The sequence below is a fragment of the Gossypium raimondii genome, chromosome 12 (assembly GCF_025698545.1).
Source record: "Gossypium raimondii isolate GPD5lz chromosome 12, ASM2569854v1, whole genome shotgun sequence".
In the NCBI taxonomy this organism is placed as follows: Eukaryota; Viridiplantae; Streptophyta; class Magnoliopsida; order Malvales; family Malvaceae; genus Gossypium; species Gossypium raimondii.
In genome coordinates this window covers 17,561,104-17,585,564 of record NC_068576.1, presented here as the reverse complement: position 1 = coordinate 17,585,564, position 24,461 = coordinate 17,561,104, and the positions used below count along the sequence as shown (strand labels likewise).

The following is a 24,461-nucleotide window of genomic DNA, read 5'->3' as shown; positions in this document are numbered from 1 at the left end:
ACATAATGAATTCGCTCAAGTTCTGGTGGCAACTTAAAACGATAAGCTACCGAACCTACCTTCTCAAAAACTTCATAAGCTCCAATATATCTTGGACTTAACTTACCATTCCTTCCAAATCTCAAAACCTTCTTCCATGGTGAAACTTTCAAGAACACCTTATCACTAACTTGAAACTTAATATCTTGTCGTTTCAAATCCACGTGAGATTTTTGCCTATCAAACGTTGCTTTCAACAGATCACAAATCAACTTTACCTTTTCTTCAGTCTCACGAACTAAATCTGGTTTAACAACTCCCTTGTCATTTAATTCTATCCAATACAAAGGAGTTCTACACTTTCTACCATATAATGCTTCAAAAGGTGCCATACGAATATGTAAACTGAAAAATATATAGGATTTTTCCTATATAATTCGTTACCTTTTTACTTAAATTTTTTGTTAAAACCAAGTAATTGTTTAATAAATTAATGAAATATGAAAAAATACGATATTAGGATGTGATTTTATACTTTATTATATAATTTTCATGCATAAATGGCTTATTTTATATTAATTTGAGCATATTATATTTTTAAGCTATAAAGTGGGCCATGCATGATGAAATTAAATAATAAAATATAAAGTTATATTTAATAATTCATTTTTAATATTTCATTAATAAATTGGGTTTTAATTAATTAATTAAATTGATTAATTAAAGTGGTTAAATTATATTATTTGGTCCTCTAAACTATCTACTATTTTTGGATAGGTCTGAGAGTTTTGTTCTAATTGCAAAACTGTCCAACTTGGGGACCAAGTCAACCCAATTTTCAGTTGTACATGGATGTCATAAACCATTTTTTTGGTTTAATTATACAAAGTCCTTGAAGAGTTAAAGAAATCGAAGATTTTCCTAAAGATTTGCTGACGAGTCTTAGTCCTGAGTTGTTGTGGCACTCAAATTGACCAAAAATCAAGAGAAAATCAGCCACCTTTCCTCAATTCATGGCCGACCACTCTTGGAGGAAGTTTCAAAGGATGGATACTCTTATTTTTAGCAAACTTGCTCCCTTGCCTCAGCTATAAATAAGAGCTTATTTCTCACTTTTTCAATCATCCCTCAACCCTTCATCTCTCACTCATTCATCATTCTCTCAACTCTTTTAGTTATCTTTCCCCTTCATCATCCTTGCATAAGGATTGTAGCAATTAAACTTCTTAAATAACCCTTGGTCGGTCACCTTGGAGAGCCATTAGCAAAGGAGCAACACAAAGAAGCGAAGGAGCCTCGTCAGTCAGAGTCTTGGGTGACAGCCATTCTAAAATGGATTTAATCTTTATTTTCTTTAAATTTAATTTAAAGATGTTTGCTATGTTTTCTTTGTTCTTGTTTACAGCAATGATAGCTTAATTTTATTTTTAATTTTATTTAAACTAGGATGATTGTTTTGATTAAATAATATTTATTTGATTCATGCTTATATTGTTTGTGCCTCAATCGATCATGTTTGTAATGAAAATCAAGTCTATACTTCGTTCATACGTGATTGAAATGCACCTGAATTAGCTGAGTGATCCTAACTAGACGACAACTAATGGATGCATAATTGAAATGTGCATGCTCAATTTAGATCCTAACCCGATTGAATTGTAGGTTGCATAACAACTCTAACCAAGCTCTGTTATCTGAATAGTTTTTAGATTTGTGTGATTAAATTGTTTCAAACCTAACACGTTCCTGTTACCTCACACGAATGCTAAGAAACCCTTAGTAAATAAGGATCAATAAAATGCGTATTTACTAAGTAAAGGATTCCAAAGGGACCTAATATGGTTTGCAAACTCATGAAAGATCAAGTTGCCATGGAATGTTTTTCCGAATGTTATTAAGTATGTTGATAATAAATTGAGTTTAATTAAAGTAATTGTCCTAGTTTATTTATGTTATAATTGTTGCAAATTGTGTTTAATTTTACTAAAATCTATTTCAATCATATAGTTTGCGTACTTAGGATATTTGCATTAAAGATCATTGCATTTAGTTTAATATATTTTAATCACCACTTCTCAACTATATTGTGTTTTGTATTTACCAAATTGTTAATATAATTTTACAAATTAAGTGACTTAGCACAAATACAATGCTTGTGGAGACGATAACTCGATACTTACTCATTACTTGATAATGACTGTGTACACTTGCACAAACCCTGCCGTTACAAGTTTTTGGCACCGTTGTCAGGGATTGTCAACTGTTGCCATAGTCATTTTTTTGTGAAATTATTTATTTTCAACTTGATTTATTTCTAACATTACTAACTTATTCTTTTTAATTTTTGTGATTTTCTGTTTAGGTGTTTATGAGCATAGATCAAATTATCAATTTACTCCCTGTAGACCCTGCAATTGAGCGAACTTTTAGACAAAGAAGACGTTGTTTTTGTACTCGTTGCGAGATTGAGCACAAGCTTGGCTCAATTCATTTCCACCAAGTTCCATATCTACATGGCATGAATCAGCAGAGAGATTTTTGGTTCAGTATTTCCCACCTAGCAAAAACGCTAAGCTGAGGAACGAGATTAGAACTTTCCAACAATTGGATGACGAGTCTTTGTATGAGGCTTAGGAGCGATTCAAGGAGTTACTTCGTAAGTGTCATCATCCTAGGATTCCTCACCGTATCCAGTTGGAGACATTCTATAATGGTCTGAATACACATACATGATTGATGGTAGATTATTCCGCGAATGGTGCAATTTTGTCTAAGTCTTATAATGAGGCTTATGAGATCATCGAGAGGATCGCGAGTAATAACTATCAATGGCCAACAAATTGAACAACTTCAGGAAGACGCATAGCCGGAGTTCATGAAGTTGAATCCTGCACTTCGTTATCAGCTTAGGTATCATTTATTTCCTCTATGTTAAAACAGTTAACCGCTAATAGTACTAATAATTTTGTAGCTCAGCCACCAAGTCCGTTTGAAGTAATTTCCTGTGTGTACTGTGGGTAAGGTCATTCTTTTGAGAATTTTCCATCAAATCCCAAGTCAGTGTACTATGTGGGGAACCAATATCAAAATAGGAGTGGACGAGGACCCCAGTCCAACTTCTACAATCTTTCATGGCGTAATCATCCTAACTTTTCTTGGACCAACCAAGGAAATAGACCGAACAATAACTTATTACAGCAAAGACCCAACCAATCTCAAGGGTTTAATCAGCAGGATCCAAAACCACCTCAAGCTGAGGCATCAAACAGTTTGAAGAACTTGTTGAAATGGTACATGGCAAAGAATGACGCTTTGATCCAAAGCCAAGTAGCAACACTGAAAAATTTGGAAAACCGAATGGGTCAATTGGCTACGGAGCTTCGTAATAGACCGCAAGGAAACTTGCCGAGCAATACTAAGAATGCAAGGAATTTAGTTAAAGAACATATCAATGTAGTGGCATTGCGAAGTGGTAAGACTGTAGAACCCCAATTGATTGATGTCAAAGATGAGCATGTTGAAAAGGAGGAAAGTCAACCAGATGTTGAAGTTCCTACACCAAAGGAATCAGAATCTGCAAAGTCTGACAAGGTAAACCATTACATAGTGAATTCAGATATTTTAACATCTTCTTTGGATACAGATTTACCTACTCAAAAAAGTTGTCCGGTTCAACCGAAAGTTTCATCACCTCCATATCCGCAAAGATTGCAGCAACACAAGCAGAAACAGAAGGTGCAATTCAAGAAGTTTTTGGATGTTCTGAAGTAGTTACACATCAATATTTCGTTGGTGGAGGCTTTAGAACAAATGCAGATTTATGTGAAGTTTATGAAGGATATACTGCCCAAGAAGAAACGATTAAGTGAGTATAAGACTGTTGCCTTGACATAGGAGTGCAGTATGTTCCTGCAGAGCAAATTGCCACTGAAATTGAAAGACCGAGGAAGCTTTACTATACCCTTTAACATTGGTGAATCTTACTGTGGTAAAGCTCTATGTGACCTAGGGGTGAGTATCAACTTGATGCCTAAGTTTATTTTCAAGATGTTAGGGATAGATGAAGTAAGACCTACAACTGTGACGCTTCAGCTAGCGGATCGATTGTTAGCATATCCCGAAGGAAAGATTGAGAATGTTTTGGTAAGAGTCGATAAAATTATTTTTCCTGCTAATTTCATTATTTTAAATTTTGAAGCAGATAAGGAAGTGCCGATCATCCTTGGGAGACCTTTCCTAGCCACGTGAAGAAGGTTAATTGATGTGCAAAAAGGTGAACTCACTATGCGAATTCAAGACGACCAGGTAACTTTTAACATTCTTAAAGAGATGAAATTTCCTAACCCGCCAGAAGAGTGTTCAGTTATAGAAGAAATAGAAACCTTAGTTTCTATGGAAAGCAATTTTGAGGATGATCCATTGGAGAAAGCCTTAGAGTTTGACCCTTTGGAGGATGAAGAAGGTAAATAAAGCATGGCTTTTATGGAAGCCAATCCGAGAAATTTTATTCAATCCACATGGTTTGAACTGTTGGAGTTAGAAGTCAGAGAATTTGTGCAACCCAAGTTGTCAACCAAAGAACCATCTAGACTCGAACTAAAGGTACTTCTTTCCTATTTGAAATATGTTTATTTAGGTGACTGTTCTACTTTGCGTGTGATTATTTTAGCAGAACTAGCAAAAGATGAAGAGGAATAACTGATTGTTTTTTAAAGAAATTTAAGAAAGCAATTGGTTGGACCATAGCTGACATTCGAGGTATAAGCCCTTCTTTTTGCATGCATAAAATCATTTTAGAAGAAAGTGAAAGAGCTCAAATTAATGGGCACAGAAGGCTCAATCCTATTATGAAAGAAGTTGTGAGGAAGGAAGTGATCAAATGGTTAGATGCGGGAATCATCTATCCTATTTCTGATAGTTCGTGGGTAAGTTTGGTGCAGTGTGTGCCAAAGAAAGGTGGAATCACGATTGTTGAAAATGAGCATAACAAGTTAATTCCAACGAGAACTGTTACCTGTTGGAGAATCTGTATTGATTATAGAAAGTTGAATAAAGCCACTCAGAAGAACCATTTTCTGGATCAGATGTTAGATCCTAAGGTAGTCATGTGATTCCTACATAAGTATGTATTTACACGATTTGGGACACCAAGAGCTATTATTAGTGATGAAGGGTCTCACTTTGTGAACAAATGGCTTAAGTGGTTGCTTGAAAAATATGATGTAAAGCACAATATTGCTACTGCTTATCACCCCCAGTCTAATAGGCAAGTTGAAAGAGTGAACCGTGAAATCAAAGGTATCCTTGAAAAGGTAGTACGCCCCAGTAGAAAAGATTGGTCTCAAAGACTTGATGATGCATTATAGGTCTATCGAAAAGCATTTAAGACTCCATTAAGAATGACTCCTTATCAGTTAGTCTTTGGAAAGGCATGTTATTTGCCATTAGAGTTGGAGAATAAAGCTCACTAGGCTTTGAAGCAGTTGAACTTTAATCTTAAGCAAGCTGGTGAGAGAAAGATGTTACAACTTGATGAGTTGGAAGAGTTGAGGTTGTTTTCCTATGAGAACGCCAAAATGTGTAATGAAAGATCAAAGAGATGGCATGATACTTATATACAACTTCACGAGTTCAAAGAAGGTCAGAAGGTGCTGTTGTTTAATTCAAGGCTGAAGTTATTTCCTGGGAAGCTGAAATCCTGATGGAAAGGAACCTTTACCATCTACCGAGTTTATCCTTACGGAGCTATTGAATTATACGACAATTATGGAGGTACGTTTAAAGTTAATGGTCAACATCTCAAACACTATTGGGATGGTGAAGAAGAGCAAATTGAATCCTCGCTAATCTTAACAGACCCTTAATTTTCATGAACTCATTGTATAAATAAATAATTAATTAAAACTTATTTTCTTAATTTATTACATTTAATTAATTCTGTCTAAGAAGATTGGAACTTAAGCGGGACCGTTGTGACCCCTCTAACCTTTCCTGGGAATTAATTTAATGTAATTTGTTAGGAAGAAATTTTCTAATTAAAATTTTTAAGTTTTATTTTGTTCAGTTTAAATTTTTAATTTTTATGTTAATAAAGGGGGTCAAATTTGGTACAAGTACTAATCAGGTTTTTTTTAAGATACAGTTTGAGTTTAAGGCCTAATACAATAAAAAAGAGGAAAAAAATTTAGGCCTTGCCGTCACACCCATTACTTGCCGCCAAAGTAAATTTAATGTAGCTAAATTTTTGCTACATGTTGCCCTAATTTTTCCCTATATAAACCCCTATTTATTCTACTAATTTTCATAACCCTCAAAGCAATTTGCTTCCACCCTAAAAATCCCTAAATCTCTTCTTTGTGTCGTCAACCTCAAATCTCGAAAGAAACCCTAGTCCTTTACATTCTTTTTACCAAAATTCCCTATTATTGCCGCAAAGAGATCGCCACCGCACCATCCTTGCTGTCGCAAGATTTTTGCCGTAGCAAGTTATACCAACTTTGCCGATTTCTTTTTTCTCTCTTGTACAGAAACTCTGCTAAATTTTCGAGAAAGTACCATGTCTCACAAAAGAACTAGATCGTCAAAGACTACTCCTGAAAACCCGATCGTGGTTGATGAAGAAGTGAAAGAGAGATATGATTCAATTTTCAAGCATCAACCTATGATGCTGGAAAAATGTTTTAATCTGAAGAGCAATGATGTGATGGTTGTTCCTGTGCTAATTAGAAAGATAATCAATGCTCTCAAATGGGAACGATTCTGTGATGCGCATTCACTTCTCAATGATGAACTAGTTTGAGAATTCTACGCTATTTTGACTATGCAAGATGCTACTGAAGTCATCGTTCGAAAGAAAAAGATACCTCTTACTTCTACGTCCATCAACGATTTGTTTAATTTACCTGTTGTTGAAGAAGATGAGTACTTCCCTATGATGAACAATATCAATTGGGATTTTCTTCAACAAGTGCTTGATGTTGTGACAAATCTGGGATCCCAATGGATTATAAGAATGTATGGGATCCATTCTTGTCAAAGAGAATACATGAAACCAGTAGAAAAGTTATGATTTTATTTTGTTCACTACAGTTTTATGCCTATCTCACACAGTTCCACCATCTCGACGGAACGGATGCTCTTTTTACATACAATTTTAACAGAAAAGTCCAGTAATGTTGGGAAAATTATCCTCAAGGAGATTCATGATTGTGATAAAAAGAAGGCAGGAAGTGCTTATTTCTCATCATTGATCACATCACTTTGCTGAAGGGCCTGTGTTAAAACACAAGTAAATCTGAAGGGGCAGTATGTCCAAAGGTGTATTACAAGTCATGATCTTGAAAGGTTAGTAGAAAGAGTGCGTGAGTTGAACCAAGGCGAGCAAGAGGAACCAACTGAGCCAGAAATCAAAGAGTCAACAAATAAAACAGAAACTAAAGCTGATTCAGTTACAAACACTGAAGAAGAAGAATCTGATAAGGAACCAACTAGTTATTAACTAGCTAAAGGAGTTGAAAACCCTGAACCTAGGGTTAAGCCAAAAGAAGAACCAGTCAAGCTAAGTGTTGAACTTGAATATACAACTCCCATGCCGACTTCTGCAAGTACTTCAAGGAAATTAGAGTTGTCAATTTTGATGGATATGTCCAAATTCATGCACAATCAGAAACAAACTTACTGGAAATATGCAAAAATTAGAGATGATTCAATTCGAAATACTTTTAAGAATATCTCTAATACTTTTGTACCTGAGTTCCCAGATGCTATCTTTGAGACATGGACAGAATAGACTGACAATGTAAGCGAAGATGGAGCTAAAGAAGACAAGGGGAATAAGTTAGAAAAATAAAAGAGGGGATTCTAGTCTTGTTATTTATTTAATTATTTTTCGGTGTTTAGGAATTTATTTCTTTAGTAATTAGGATTTAATTTTTGCAAAATAAAACATAGCAAGCATGAATAAATACTTCTTTAGAAAGAAAAAGATTAAGTGATGTGGGAATGAGAATGAACATGTCTAGGATTGGGTTATTAGGAAAGACTTGGTATTTAAGCAGTCTTAATGACTCACCTCTCTTTCTTTACAACCCTACTTGGTGTTCAGTTTTCATTCACTACTTTATTCTCGTAATGAGAACATTGTTTCTTTTTAAATGGGGTAAGGCAAATAATTGCTCGAAATTTTTAAAATTTTCAAATATGTTTCAAATCATTTCTTTCATAAGTACGTTTTAATAAATGAATGTTTAGAGAAATTCTTTTTAATAAGATAGCTTGTATGCAAGCATGAATGATGATTTTATATGAGTGATTGTATGTTATCATGAAAAATGGAATGTTTTTATGATCTTAGTCTTAGGTAATGTTTGCCATGAAAACTTAGTTTCTCTTGAGATTAGACATGCATGAAGGTTTATATATTTAGAATTAACTTAGTAACTTTCTTGAGGCGAAATCCTAGGGGACATAAAAATCTAAAATGATATAGGCATCATTTTTCATTGGATCGTTTGAGTCTTTTCAAGCCCACCTTATGATATTAGACCCTTAAAACTATAGTTTTGAGCTTAAAGGCCATTTCATTGTAATAAACCTACATTGTAAGCCAGTACCATATTTTTAAAATTATCCTAATTTTGTGCACCTATCTTAACTAAAGTTGTCTTGGGAATCAACATTTGAGGAAATTTTCATAAAGATGTATATGCTCATGCTTACAAGAAAAAAACAACAACAAAGACAAAGAATGAGTGAAGAAAAATTTGCTCAATCTCCAAAAAGAAAATGTATGAGTATGAGTTCAAAATAAGTTTGGGGGAATTTCACAGGTTCACTTGAAGAAAAAGGTTGAATTTCGAGAAATCCAAGACAAGTTAAAGGTTAAGATTTTGAAACCAAAATGTCCCGTCTCTTAAAATCCTCACCTTTAACCGAGCCCCATTACAACCTTATAAAAGACATACTGATTTGATGGTTATGTCACCTACATTAGTGGAGAGGAAATATTAAGTTCAACATATGAAGATCATAAATAAGTCTTATGATTGTTTTGCTTGATTGATGAGAAATTGTGTTGAATGAAGAATATTATCTATGGCTATGACATACATGCAAACTATGATTCATGTTGACATATCTTGAAACTTAGAATAAAATTTTCAAAATGTTTGTATATGAGTTACTTCTTAATAAAGAAGGTCTATGAGCATGAATTTATTGATGCATGATTATGAGACAAAGATTGATGCTACTTACACTCTTAGCAAAATTTGCCTTAGCAAGACCTTGTGTTGTGCATGAAAATTACTCGGGACGAGCAATGGTTTAAGTTTGGGGGTACTTAAACTGAAAAATATATAGGATTTTTCCTATATAATTCATTAGCTTTTCACATAAATTTGTTGTTAAAATAAAGTAATTGTTTAATAAATTAATGAAATAAGCGAAAATATGAAATTAGGACAAAGAAATTATTAAAATGTGATTTTATACTTTATTATATAGTTTTCATGCATAAAATGGCTTATTTTATATTAATTTGAGCATATTATATTTTTAAGCAATAAAGTGGGCCATGCATGATGTAATTAAATAATAAAATATAAAGTTATATTTAATAATTCATTTTTAATAATTGATTAATAAATTGCGTTTTAATTAATTAAGTAAATTGATTAATTAAAGTGGTTAAATTATTTTACTTAGTCCTCTAAACTATCTACTATTTTTTAACAGGTCTGAGAGTTTTCTTCTAATTGCAAAACCGTACAAATTGGGGACCAAGTCAACCCAATTTTTGGCTGCACATGGATGTCATAAACCATTTTTTTGGTTTAATTATACAAAGTCCTTGAAGAGTTAAAGAAATCAGAGATTTTCCCAAAGATTTGTAGATGACCGAGTCTCAGTCCCGAGTTGTTGTGGCACTCAAATTGACCACAAATCAAGGGAAAATCAGCCACCTTTCCTCATTTCATGGCCGGCCACTCTTGGAGGAAGTTGCACAGGATGGACACTCCTATTTTTAGCAAATTAGCTCCCTTGCCTCACCTATAAATAAGAGCTCATTTCTCACTTTTTCAATCATCCCTCATCCCTCATCCCATCATCTCTCACTCATTCATCATTCTCTCAACTCTTTTAGTTATCTTTCCCCTTCATCATCCTTGCATAAGGATTTTAGCAATTAAGCCTCTTAAAGAACACTTGGTTGGCCACCTTGGAGAGCCATCAGCAAAGGAGCAACCTAAAGAAGCGAAGGAGCATAATGGACGCATAATTGAAATGTGCATGCTAAATTTAGATCCTAACTCGATTGAATTGTAGGTTGCATAAAAATTCTAACCAAGCTCTGTTATCTGCATAGTTTTTAGGTTTGTGTGATTAAATTGTTTCAAACCTAACACGTCCCTGTTACCTCACACAAATGCTAAGAAACCTTTAGTAAATAAGGATTAGTAAAATGCGTATTTACTAAGTAAAGGATTTCGAAGGGACCTAATGTGGTTTCCAAACTCTTGAAAGATAGAGTTGCCATGGAATGTTTTTTCGAATGTTATTAAGCATGTTGATAATAAATTGAGTTTAATTAAAGTAATTTCCTAGTTTATTAATATTATAATTGTTGTAAATTGTGTTTAATTTTACTAAAATCTATTTCAATCATATATTTTGCATACTTAGGATAATTTGCATTAGGGATAATTGCATTTAGTTTAATATATTTTAATCACCACTTCTCAACTATATTGTGTTTTTTATTTACCAAATTGTTAATATAATTTTACAAATTAAGTGACTTAGCACAAATACAATCCCTGTGGAGACGATAACTCGATACTTACTTATTACTTGATAACGATTGTGTACACTTGCACAAACCCTAGCGTTACAGAATACTCGCTTGAAATCTATTGTTGTAAGCAAACTCTGCTAGCCACAAATGTTACTCCCAAATACCACTGAACTCAATCACACAACTTCACAACATATCTTTTAAAACTTGAATTACCCTTTCCCACTGACCATCTGTTTAAGGATGATAAGTCGTATTAAAACTAACCTTCGATCCTAAAGCTTCTTGCAAACTCTTCCAATATCTAGAAGTAAACCGTGGATCCCTATCAGAAAATAATTGAAACTGGAACCCCATGAAGAAGAACAATCTCAACAATACACAACTCTGCTAACCTCTACAAAGAATAATTAGTACGCACAACTAAGAAATGCACACTCTTCGAAAATGGATCCACTATAACCCAAATCAAATCCTTCTTTGATGGAGTCAAAGGAAAACCTGAAACAAAATCCACAGTGATCCTTTCCCACTTCAGTTTAGGAATCGCAATCAGCTACACAAACCTTAAGGAAACTAATGTTCAACTTTACCTTTTGAAAAACCAAACATCGAGTCACAAAATCTGTAACATCACACTTCAAAACAGGCCACCAATAAACCTCCCTAAGACCATAATACATCTTACCAGTACCGGGATGCATAACATAAGGGCTACTATATGCCTCAGTAAGAATCGCTTGCCTTAAATGTACATCATGCGACAAACACAACCTACCCAAAAAATTTAAGATACCATCACTATCAACTCCGAAATTTCCCTTAACACCTTGCTCAACCTTTTGGATCCTCTTTAATAACTCGCCATCTAAACGTTGCTTCACCTTAATTTTTTGAGACAAAGTTGGCTTCACTTGTAGTTCAGTTAACAAACCACCACCACTACCCAAACTTAAATGTGCAAATATAGCTCTCAATTTCGACATCGACTTCCTACTCAAAGCATCAACAACTACATTCACTTTACCAGGATGATACTTTATCACACAATCATAATCCTTTAACAACTCAATCCAACAACGCATTTGCCTTAAATTCAACTCCTTTTGGGTAAAGAGGTACTTAAGGCTATTATGATCTGTATAGATAACACATTTCTCTCCATACAAGTAGTGGCGTCAAATCTTAAGTGAAAAAACCACAGCGGCTAACTCCAAATTAGGAGTGGGATAATTGCGCTTATGAGTCTTCAACTGCCTCAAAACAGAAGCCACAACTTTTCCCTCTTGCATCAACACACAACCAAGACCCAAATATTGAGCATCACTATAAACCAAAAAATCTTTTCCAGGCTCTAGTTCAATCAACACTAGTGCCTTAGTTAAAACTTCCTTGAGTTGCTCAAAACACCACATCTTTCTAAATTAGTTTCATTAAAGGTGCATCAATAAGGGAAAACCCTTCAAAGAATCTACGATAATAGCCAGCCAAACCCAAGAAACTCCCAACTTTAGTAACACTCCTAGGCGGCTTCCATTCTAAAATCGCCTCTATTTTCTTTGGATCCACTTGAATCCCTTCTACTAATACAAAATGACCTAAAAACATGACTTTCTTAAGCCAAAATTCAGACTTATTTAACTTTGCACACAACTGCTTATCTCACAGAATCTACAAAACAACCCTTAAATACTCGTTGTGATCCTTCTTAGAATGAGAATATACCAAAATATCATCTATAAAGACCACAATGAATTGATCCAAGTACGAATGGAGTAATCGGTTCATTAAATCTATGAACACAGTAGGGGCATTAGTTAATCCAAATGGCATCAGTAAAAACTTATAGTGCCCATATCAAGTCCTAAAAGTAGTTTTCAACATATCAGACTCTTTCACCTTCTATTGATAATATCCAGATCTTAAATCAATCTTAGAAAGCACCGTTGCAACTCTAAACTGATCAAACAAATCATCAAGTCGAGGAAAATGATACTTATTCTTAATAGTTAACTTATTCAACTACCTATAGTCAATACACATTCTTATCGTACCATCCTTCTTTACTAACAAGACTGGTGCACCCCACAGAGATACACTCGGTCGAATAAACTCTCTATCAAGTAACTCTTGCGACTAAATCTTTAACTCTTTGAGCTCTTTTCGTGCCATACGATAGGTGTACTAGGATAAAGCTCAATTCCAAACTGAACTTCACGATCCAATGGCAAACCTGATAATTCCTCAAGAAATAATTCAGGAAAATCCCTAATAGTACGAATATTCTAAACCCTCAACTCCTTACTAATCGAATTCATCACATAAGCCAAATAAGCTTCACAACATTTACAAATCGACTTCTCAACATTCATAGCCGAAACCATATTAAACATAAAACCCGATCTTTCACCAAGAACAATAATTTCCAACCCATCACTTTTTCTTAAAGTAATTTGCTAAGTCTCAAAATCTACCCTAACTTTATGCTCAATTAACCAATCCTTACCAAACATAACATCAAATCCATAGAAAGAAAATTCCATAAGATCAACAGAAAATACATTGACATCTACGGTAAACTTTACTCACTACTACACTATCACCAAAATAACTAATGACAGTCATACCCAAACCAGTAGTATCAATAGGAATCCCTAACTTACATGCTAATAGACAAATGCATTGAACCAGAATCAACCAAAGAAAACAATGGAATAGACTGCAAAGTAAAAGTACCTGTAATAACAATAGCCGGATCCTGATCCTCCAGCTACCTAATGGTGTAAACCTAAGCTAGACCTCCAGATTCAACTTGAGTAGCAACAGTATGAGCTAAAATTTGCTGCCCAACCAGTCTCCCGTTACCTCTACCGCAACTATGGCCTCTAGCAGGCATAGAAGTAGGTGCCAAACTTTAAGTTTGCGAAACTTCAACTCTATTCGAACAATCCGTAAGGAATGTTCCTTCGAACCACATTTAAAATATCCATCCGTCAACTTACGATAATCTCCAAAATGCCTACGCTCACAATGCACACAAAGCGGCCATCTAGAACCACCCGTCGAACCACTAGCACTAACCATTGTACGACTCTATTATCTAGATTGAATGGGCTGGGATCCACGTGTCATTCCCCTACTAGAATCAGAATGCACCATCCAAAGCTCTCTTACCAGAATCAGTAACCACAGAATGAGGCTCCTCAGCTAAAGTCTCTTCTACTGCCTTAGCTCTCTCAACTGTCTCATCAAACATCTCTACATTTTGAGGTACTAAGTAAATCCAAATATCAAGATTAAGACCAAAACGGAACCTCTCCGAAAGTATCATCTTTGGATCATACTATCTAAGTCATACAAACTCAGCCTCATAATCAACCATAGATAGATCACCCTAAATCAAATCCAAGAATTCATGCTTATGAGCCTCCATATACTTTTCGTCTATAAATTTCCTCTTAAAAACCTTGAGAAAGTAATTCCAAATTATCCTATCAGAAACAATACATCTCAAACCGTATTCCACCAACGATGAGCCTCACCATCAAGTAAGGACACCGTACAACCTAACTTTTCCTCATCAGAACAGTACATCTGCTCGAGGATCTTTTTAACTTCTTTCAACCAGTACTCAGCTACGATCGAATCAATACCTTTTACTCTAGAAAATTCTTTACTACCCAACGCCCGAAGATGTTCAAGCGACAACCCACGATTCACAGGAGCAGGGTTAGCACCAGCAATCTGCTGAAAGGTTCCTATTATGGATCCCATTAGAGGGCCTACACCCTCATCAGGGATATTTACTCCACATGGCGGCACAGAGAGATGCAGAGGATATACCATCCTCTTCAGCACTAGCTCTAACATTAGCATGTCTAGGAGGCCTGTCTAATAATCTAGCATACAAACAACAAGATAAACAATGTGAGTGATGAGAAGATGATTCAAGTCTCATTCCTACAAGCAAAATTTAGGATTAAGACAATGTGTTCCCATTCCTACCCCTCATGCAATTCAATCAAACTATTTGAAATAATTCACATACAATTCTAAGAGGGTTATATTAGCCATTTCATGAAAGTAAGGAAATGTAAACTCATTATTTTCGAAACTCAACACACACAACAATCACCTAGGTCCGAGAATTGATGAACCTAGTTCTAATACCACCAAAAGTAACACCCTATACCTGATCTGGTCAACAATCCCAAATATGAGATGTCACACCATCGTCTTATGTCACATACATCAAGTAGAAAGTTCATGCTAAACAAAACGTTTATCTTTTCATTGTTCGTATAGGTTTTAAGACACTCAAACTTGATAGATATCATTTTTTCATATAAAACTTACAACAATTAGTCTTTTAAACATTTCAAAACATGCATGAGGCCCATTTAGTAAAATTTCCAAAACTTGTCCCTAGGTATCAATATTGACACTTAGGTATCGATATTTTCCCTGGGTAGTATCGATGCCACTTAGAAAATTGATAACAAACTTGCAATCTATTTGTCGATTAAAACACCAAAGTCTCAAGAATTATTGATACTTGTCATGAATATTGATATTTTAACCTCGAGTATCGATACTCGATTAAAGGTATTGATACCAAATCTCTATTTTGATTTCCTGCACGTAAGCATAGGTATCAATTTTTAAAACTCGATTATCGATAACCTTATTTCAGACCTAAAAAATACAGTAGACGTAAGCGAATAGTCAACTTTTATTTAGTTTCTAAACATCATGTATCAAATATTTAGTCAAAGAATCATCCAATGATTAAATTCGACAGTTCAAAACATCAAAAATGTGTCTGAGCTAGAAACACCGTGCCATCATCAATGTTTATAAAGCTAAGCATAATCATAAATCTTAAACCTTATAAACAAAAGCAATAACCAGAAAAATATCTAGAAAATAACATGTCTAGAAACAAGTCTACCACATTGCCTTTTCCCCAAAACATAAGTAAATAAAGAACACCTATAGAGTAACACAAAAATCGCTTGGATCACCTTTTGGAAAACCACACCGCTCACACAGGCACAAAACTAATTTGCAATGGGTAAACAACGGAGTGGGTGAGCTTAACAAGCTTAGCAAATGATTAGAATAACCACATCGCAAACATAACATCATGCATACGCAAGACAACCGGAGTACCTATCCATGCATTATTTATTGGTTCATCTAGACAACATTTTCATTCTCATGCAAACATATATCATGTAACATACATTTTTAATCAAGCATATATTACATTTCACACAAGTCGCATATAATAATAAATTAGCAATGTCGAAACCATTTTTATTTTTGGAAAAAAACAAAAATTATTTGTCGAAGAAAATTTGGAGTCGCCACAAATTTTTTATTAAGGTGTGATTGGATCACCTAGAATGACTTTGGTCTACGAGTTTTAGAAAAATAGGTTCGGGAGTCAGTTACATACGAGGAAGGATTAGCACCCTCGTAACGCCCAAAATTTGGTACCAAGTTGATTAATTAGTGTTGTAATGTCGAGAATTAATAAATACGATCCTTAGTTAAATTAAATTATTTATTAAGACTTTCTCATTTTAAAAAAAGAAAATATCACACCCAATGCGTTAGGGCACAATATTTTATTCCTTTCAAGATGAGTTGGTCCAAAAAACTCGTGTAATAAAACTTAAGAAAATATTTAATTGTTTAAAATTTATGAAGAAATAGCAGCCCAATACGTTAGGGCACAATTTCCTAAAATCCCAAACATTCCATATTTCCTTTATTATTATTATTTTTTAAAAATCTTTATCTCGAGAAATCAGCATGTCACATCCAATACGTTAGGACACAACATATTGAATTCTCGATGACAAGTTTTATTTTGTTTGATCAAAGAGTAATTCTCGACTGTTAGATTTAACGAAGAAAATCGGAACCCAATACGTTAGGGCTCAACTTTCTTGAAAACCCTAAATACGAGTATTATCTCTATTTTAAAAAGTTCTATTTTTAAATTCAAGTAAAAGATTATGTGATTGATTGTATGCATAAATGTTACAATAACAAAGACATCAATGGCATAGAAATAATATAAACAAATAAATAAACGAAATTAATATACAAAAAAAACAATAATCCATGATTTGCAAAGTATCAAATAAATGAACAAAATATAAATGAAAACATAAATCAATAAACAAATGAAGGAAATAAAAATAAAAAATACAAAATATATACATTGAAATTATGAGGAATAAAAGACAAACATATGATTTACATATAAAATTTTGGATTATAAATTTATACAAACAAAATACATAAGAAAAATATATAAATATATACATATAAATTATAAAATATGCATTAAAAATATAAGTATGTATTTAAGCATTTTCGAAAATAAAAACATAGATATATATGTATATATATAAATATAAAAAAATATTCATTAGAAAAAATATATAAATATATACATGTACATATATAAAAATAATGATTATCTACATATATATAGATTATAAAAAGATAATTACATATATATAAAAACAAATAATAATAATTACATATATTGAAATTAATTAATTTAGAAAAATATATATAAAAAATTATGAAGAATAATATAAGAAAACATACGTATATACATATTCATCAAAGTAAAATATATATATAAAAGTGTATATATATGCATATAAAAGTTAGGAAATAAAAATGTATATGTATATAAAATGTAAATGTATATATATGTATATAAAAGTTATGCAAATAGAATAATAATAAAATATATATATAATATATGCATGTGTTTATAAAAGTTTTTTTTAAACAAATGTATGTATATATGTTATTGTAAAAAATATGTATGTATATATATAGTAATAATAATAATAATAATAATAATAATAATAACTATAATAATAATAACTTAATAACAAGAAAATCAAATTTCATATAAATAAATAATAAATAAAAAAACTAAATCGAGCTTTGACATAAATTCTGGGCCTAAATCCGCAAATAAATGAAGTCGAAAGGACCCTATTGAATACGCCAAAGAAAATAAAAACGCAAGAGAAAGAGAAATTTGAGGGAATACTCTTAAGAATTATTATTACTCCAAACTTCTGTCCCCTACAATGAAGGGAGAGGCCTCTATTTATAGTTGAGCCTCCCAAAATCCAACGGTACAGATCAATTACATCGAAGGCTAAGATTAAAGGGTATCTACAAATTAAATCTCTAAGATTACAAAATCATATCTTCTAAGATTGTATATCATATCTAAGATTGCATATATCTTATCTAGGATTGTATATCATATCTAAGATTGCACATCCTTGAAGATTATGTTTCCATAAGCTTGTAGATGAACCTTCTACCTTTTCAAGTAATGGACCATTCCGATCGGGCCAAATGTTATAATTTTGTACTGCACTTAGACTTTATTTTATTATTGTGAGCCCGGGCTAAAATTGGGTATTACAGCTGCCCTTCTTTGCACGTTGTCGTGTAACAGGAACGGAGCAAAGACTTTAGAAATGACCAATTTTTGCCCGCTCACACTGGATCTTGGTGCTCTTATTCTTCAAGCAGCCACATTCCATCCTACTGCATCTTCAAAGGTATAGGAACTAGTGCTTCAATCTACTCCACTGCAACTTTAGGGAGATAAGACTTATATCTTCAACTTGATCTGCTGTCACTTAAAGATGAATTTGATGTGATCTGCTCTGCCACAATCTCAGCGAGATAAAATCCATCATTCTAATCCACTCCACTACAACTTTAGGGAGATAGGATTTGTTCATTCAGTCTGCTCCACTGCAATTTTAGGGGGATAAGACTTTCTTACTCAGTCTGCTCCACTGTAACTTTAGGGAGATAAGACCCGATGTGATCTACTCTACTGCAACTTCAGAGAGATAAGATCTGTAGTTTTAATCCGCTGCACTGCAATGCCAAAGAGATAGGATTCACTGCCCTAGCTTTAATCCGCTCCACTTTAGCTAATCCAAGCCTTAACGCCAAGAAGATAAGATTCGCCATCGTGGCTTCAATCTGCTCCGCTACAACGCCAGGGAAATAAGATTTGCCGTTGTGGCTTCAATCTTTTTCATTGCAACGTCAAGGCAATAAGACTAATGTCTTCGATCTGCTTCACTGCTAGTACAGGAAGGCAAGATCTACTATTTCTAACCTACTCCACTGCTGTTCAGGGGGACAAGGCCGGAGTTTTCGATCTGCTTCGCTGCCTGTATAGGAAGGCAAGATCTGCTATCCTCAGTCTGCTCCACTGCAACCTAGGGAGGCAAGACTGGCGCCTTCAATCTGCTTCACTGTCAGTACAGGAAGGCAAGATCTACTATTTTCAACCTACTCCGCTGTAATCCAGGGAGGCAAGGCTGGTGTCTTTGATCTGCTTCGCTACCGGTACAGGAAGGCAAGATATGCTATCTTCAATGATCTGTTCTCTGGGTAATATGACCTGTATAATGCATTTTCTAAACCTAATTATGCCTAGAGATTAGGATATCATGATTAGAATGAATCAAATGCTCCTAACTAGACCTGTATGAATGATGCTTGAATGAATGCAGAGTTTTTTTTTTTTTGAGAATGATCCTTTTTATTGCTTAGGTTGTCATTGCTCGCTGTTCATTAAGGCTTTAACGTTGACACGTCAGAGCACCATTTTATTCGACTGGTATTTCCAAAGAAATACTCACAGATTACCCCCACTGTAATCCTCCAGATTAAATCCACTAGGACATAAAATTCGTACCATCTTCCTCCCACTGATACCCAAGGGCAAAAAGATCTAGCCTTTTCTCAATCCTTTGCTATACAATTTAAGGATATAGAATGTGAAATTCTTTGGTCCTTTACACCATTCACAGGGTGTCATACCAAATGCCTATACATAAATGAAAGATTCTCTTCTTCGAGAAAACCTCTTCTTATCACTCGGTGATCATTGCTTATTTGTTCGTTGAAGCCTTGTCACCAACACGACATCAATGTTTGGACAACAAAATCTGATAGGATAGTCTTAATTTAAACTTTTCCTTCTTAGAGATTTCAACCTTTAAACTTGATGTGTTCTAAACAACAGTCTTGTTTCAAGCTCCTGTATTATTTAGAAACTTCTAGAGTAATATGCAAAACCTTCATTGTGAAAGTTTTATTAGTCCAGTAATTATTATTCCAATGCAACATGCTTGCAAAAAGGTCATAACAATGGATGAGAATACAATTGGTTCTGAGCATAGTTCGAAAGGAATAGATTATCAAAAATAGTAAACAAAGAAATTGATTGGGAATATGTATCTTGGAAAAGAATGAAGTATTCCAAGAACAACAAATTCAATAGTATAAAAAATTGGGTGCCCCAGATATCGCAGCTTGAGCTTCTCTGTACAAAATTTTTGAGTTTGACATGTGTTTAGGAGATCTACAGTACTCTGTCGATGTCCCAAGATGTTGTCTACCCTTTCCTGTTGCTTCAAGATCATCATATGCCCCAATATGATCAAAATTTGAACTGTTCTGATCACCTCATGCCCCATTCTGATCAATATTGGAGCCGCCCTTTTCGAGTTTTCAACTCAAATCCACTTTGGTCTTAAGGCGCCCTTTGCGGGTTTTCACCTTGGCCTCTCCATTTTTTTCCTTTTTTTTTGCTCTTTTTTTATATTTTGAGATATTTTTGATTGAATCTGAGCTCATAGGATTAGGCATGTCCTTGTTATCCTTTTTGATCAAAATCAATACTTTTCCAGATAAGGCCTTCCACATAAGGTCCTTCCCAGCTTAGGATGAAGTTCTTTTTGTATGGGAAGGATCTTCTTCAATACCAGGTCCCTCTTAAGGAATTCTCTAGGACAGACCTTTTTTGTGAACTTGCATCATTTACTTTTGGCGCATTTGACCATGATGGACAACTTTGAACATTCCTGTTAAATCAGAATTGGATTCAAAAACTTAGAGAGAAAGAATTTTGTCTTCACTAGGCAAAACTGCGATGGGCCCAAGAGAAAGGCATTGCCCCGGCAGAGTTTTTTTTTTCGTGCCATCTTTTTTTGGGCGATATGGCATTAATCGTGAATAGACTGCAAACTTTTGATATTATGCTGTCAGATATGATCCTTTTGGCATTCCATATGATTCTTCAAGAATTTGCTAACTGTCGACTTTGAATCGATGACTGTCAGACTCATTTGGCGAGATCGACCAAATGACCTTCATGCTCCACATAAGGAGAAGTCATGTATCCCAATGAATTTTTTGTAGGGTAAGATCTGTTTCTCGACTTTTTCTACCATCCTTAACAAGTTTAGAAATAGGCTACAATCTATGTCATCTTCAAAGTTATGAGATCCCTCTAAACACATATCTCACTCAAAAGAAGATTCTAAGTCTGTAGCAGCGTCACTCATGTCATTGATATCTGGGGACCCATAGTAAGTGCAAAAGAATATACAAAAGAATGTGTGAATTTACGAATACGATTATAAATGAAAGAATGATGTGGAAGAAAATCCAAAAGAATAATTACTCACAAAGAATGAAAGAATATTGGCTCAAAAATAAATGCAAAAATGTATTTTATTAGAATAATGATGTTCAGACATGAGCCTATTTCACAATGGAATTCCTATCATTTTTAGGCTAAAACAACAAGAATGTTCTGAACATTACTCTAAATAAGCTCTAAAGACTACAGAGATTTCTTCCGTAATCCAATTATTTTGAACACCCCGAAATTTATAAGGGCGGACATCTAACGAGGTCCCTTTTCAATTGTGTCTTCGTATATGACATGGATGTGAACCCTTACCAACCTCTTCATATATTGCATTCACCCCATTATCAATCGTGATTGGGTAGTGAATTTTCTGCATTAGATGAGTCATCCAACTTGACAATACCCATGTTGATGAATTTTTCAATTAGCTTTTTGAAGGTAATGCCATTCTTTATTGAGTGCCCCGTAATTCCCGCATGGTAATCACATTGTACGTTCGTATTATACCACTTGGGGTACGGAGGTTGTGGAGGTTTTAAGTAGGAAGGGGCAACAATGTGTGCATTGAACAAGTCCTTATACGACATCGAAATTGGTGTGAACTGGAGCTTCTCAGTACCTTGTTTCACTCCAAGTTCTTGTCTCAATGAACCTTGTTGGTTATCAGCCATCTTTCTCGGCTGATTCACCGTAATCATCTTTGAATAACTGGTGTTATTGACCTCATTTTCCTTTTTCTTCAAGGTTGACCTTCTGCTACCTTCTCCGGCATCTATCTTTCCACTTCTGATAAAAGTTTCTATCATTTCACCATTCATAATTATGTCAGAAAAGCTTTTAGTAGCACTTCCTAAAATATGCATAATGAATGGGGCCTTCAATGTGTTAACGAAAAGCATTGTCACTTCTCTCTCTAGAAGAGATGGCTGAACTTGAATGGCAACCTCCCTCCACCTCTGTGCGTATTGCCTAAAACTTTTATCGGGTTTCTTTTCCATGTTTTGTAGAGTGATTCTATCAGGTTCCATGTCAGTTACATGACTGTATTGCTTTATGAATGCTATTAGCAATTGGTCGTTATTAACATACCCAGTCATTCGTCTACAAAACATAGTAATATGAGCTTCAGGGCCACTAGTTCCACTATACTTCAAAACTCTGGCATTTTGAACTTGTGAGGGAGTATCAAATCTAGAACCAAGCTCAATTCTTTAGCATCAAACCCCTGGTAGCTCTCAATCCATTCTATCGCTTTAAATTTCTCTTCCAGCCATTTGTACTTTTCCTCTAGCTGTTTTGGCAACTCATCCTTCACTTTTTCTTTTCTCGCTGTTTCATCGAAGTCAGGAATAGCAGTATTGACAAGGTTGTCTTCGGGGTTAGAGCCCGATCCAACTTGAAAATTTATTGGCATTGAAGCACTGGCCTGAAACTACTGAGGCCTAATGGTGAAAGAGGATTTGCGCGGACATTCCTCAACTTGCTGAGGGGTAAAGCCTGGAGGATAGACAGATCCCTCACTGTCTCCTTCTTCAACATTAAGCACAGAGCTTTTTCCTTTATCAATTCCTCCAGTCAGCAACTGAGTCAACTTAGCCATCATATTCCCCTGAGATTCCATCATTTTGTCCATCAAATTCTACTGAATCTTCTTGAGTTGCTCCTTCATTTGCTTCTGAAGTTGATCCTGCATTTCTTTTTGGAATTGTTCAAGCTTTTCTAATCTTTGGTCCATACTTCTTGATTTCGCTCGAGTACCGTAACAGTGTTTAGTTGATTGGTTGGTTTCCAGGTTAACTGTGGAATGATTTTAATCGATTAGACTATTTTAGTGGACTTTAATGCGTATAATGTCATGTAATGTGAATGCATACAATGAATGCATAAATAGACGTTGATTCTGATTCAATTCCATTTAGAAAACTTTACTAGAAAAAAAATCTCTTTATATAAAATGAATATTTATACGGCCTTGCCCTCATAGGCGGAGACATTCGATCCTCTTCTTCGAGTGTTAAGATAAATCTCAAGAACTCTTCAAAAAGACGTCTCTTCTATCTCCTTTTTACTCGATCCGGGCCGTAACTCGTTGCTCACTCATCTTCGTGATGCTCGTTGGCTTCTCTTTAAGATAGTTCAACGGATCTCGAATAATCTTTGTCATCTTGACCTTGGGCAACGGAACCATTGTCGTGCAGTCCTCCATTAAACTATCATCCTTCTCTTATTGAATCCTATTTGGACAAACATATTATCATCCACTTTATCAAGAAACTCGTTTTCTTATGACAAGCTCTCTATTTAGCAACTGAACGTGAATCAACACCTCTCTTTTAAGATGAAAATGCAATGCAATCGTAACCAAAAAGAAAACAGGTTAGTACAAGGCTAAAGCAAGAATAAATAGAAAACCTATTCGGGTGGCCACTAGGGGTTTGACATAACTCTACCTAGGGCAAGTTCCTAAGGTTCATTATATGAGGTTCGGTTTCTAGGGCAAAGGTACCGGAACCAGCAGATTCCTCGATCTTCACCCATTATAGGCTCATATAGATCAAGTTCGGTTCAGCGAAACACATTTTCCCTATTACTATACGAAGATGATAATCTCACGAAGGCATAGGTACCGATGTATTCCGAAAGTGATCCACTATCCTATACGAAGGTGAAAACCTCACGAAGGAATAGTTTCTCACTCCCACTTAAAAGGGTAAAATCATTCAACTCATGTAATGTATAATGCAAAGATCAATTAAGCAAGAAAATAATGAATGCAAAAGGATCTCATGAATTTTTTAAAAAATATATTTTCTCGACCATAAGACAAAAATTAATCAACTTTGTGGCTCGGCTCTCTTATTTTTAAAAAAAATCCCTAGTGGAGTCACCAAGCTGTCGAAACCATTTTTATTTTTGGAAAAAAACAAAAATTAGTTGTCGATGAAAATTTGGAGTCGCCACCAATCTTTTATTAAGGTGTGATTGGATCACCTAGAATGACTTTGGTCAAGTTTTAGAAAAATAGGTTCGGTAGTCAGTTACTTACGAGGAAGGATTAGCACCCTTGTAACGCCCAAAATTTTGTACCAAGTTGATTAATTAGTGTCGTAATGTCGAGAATAATAAATACGATCCTTAGTTAAATTAAATTATTTATTAAGACTTTCT

The 24,461-nt window shown here is 34.6% G+C and overlaps 1 protein-coding gene and 1 non-coding gene across 2 annotated transcripts; both read right to left on the bottom strand.

Moving 5' to 3' along the window:
* Positions 1–2,550: 2,550 nt before the first annotated feature.
* Positions 2,551–2,657, bottom strand: LOC128035717 (small nucleolar RNA R71). Its single transcript, XR_008192268.1, has one exon. It is a non-coding gene; the product is annotated as a small nucleolar RNA R71 (small nucleolar RNA).
* Positions 2,658–10,889: 8,232 nt separating this feature from the next.
* Positions 10,890–11,859, bottom strand: LOC105762023 (uncharacterized). The gene is made up of 4 exons (XM_052625201.1): positions 11,437–11,859; positions 11,238–11,330; positions 11,042–11,119; positions 10,890–10,940 (listed from the first exon to the last, which is right to left on the bottom strand). Exons 1-4 carry the CDS (start codon positions 11,857–11,859, stop codon positions 10,890–10,892), a joined length of 645 nt encoding a protein of 214 aa, XP_052481161.1.
* Between the last annotated feature and the right edge of the window lie 12,602 nt (positions 11,860–24,461).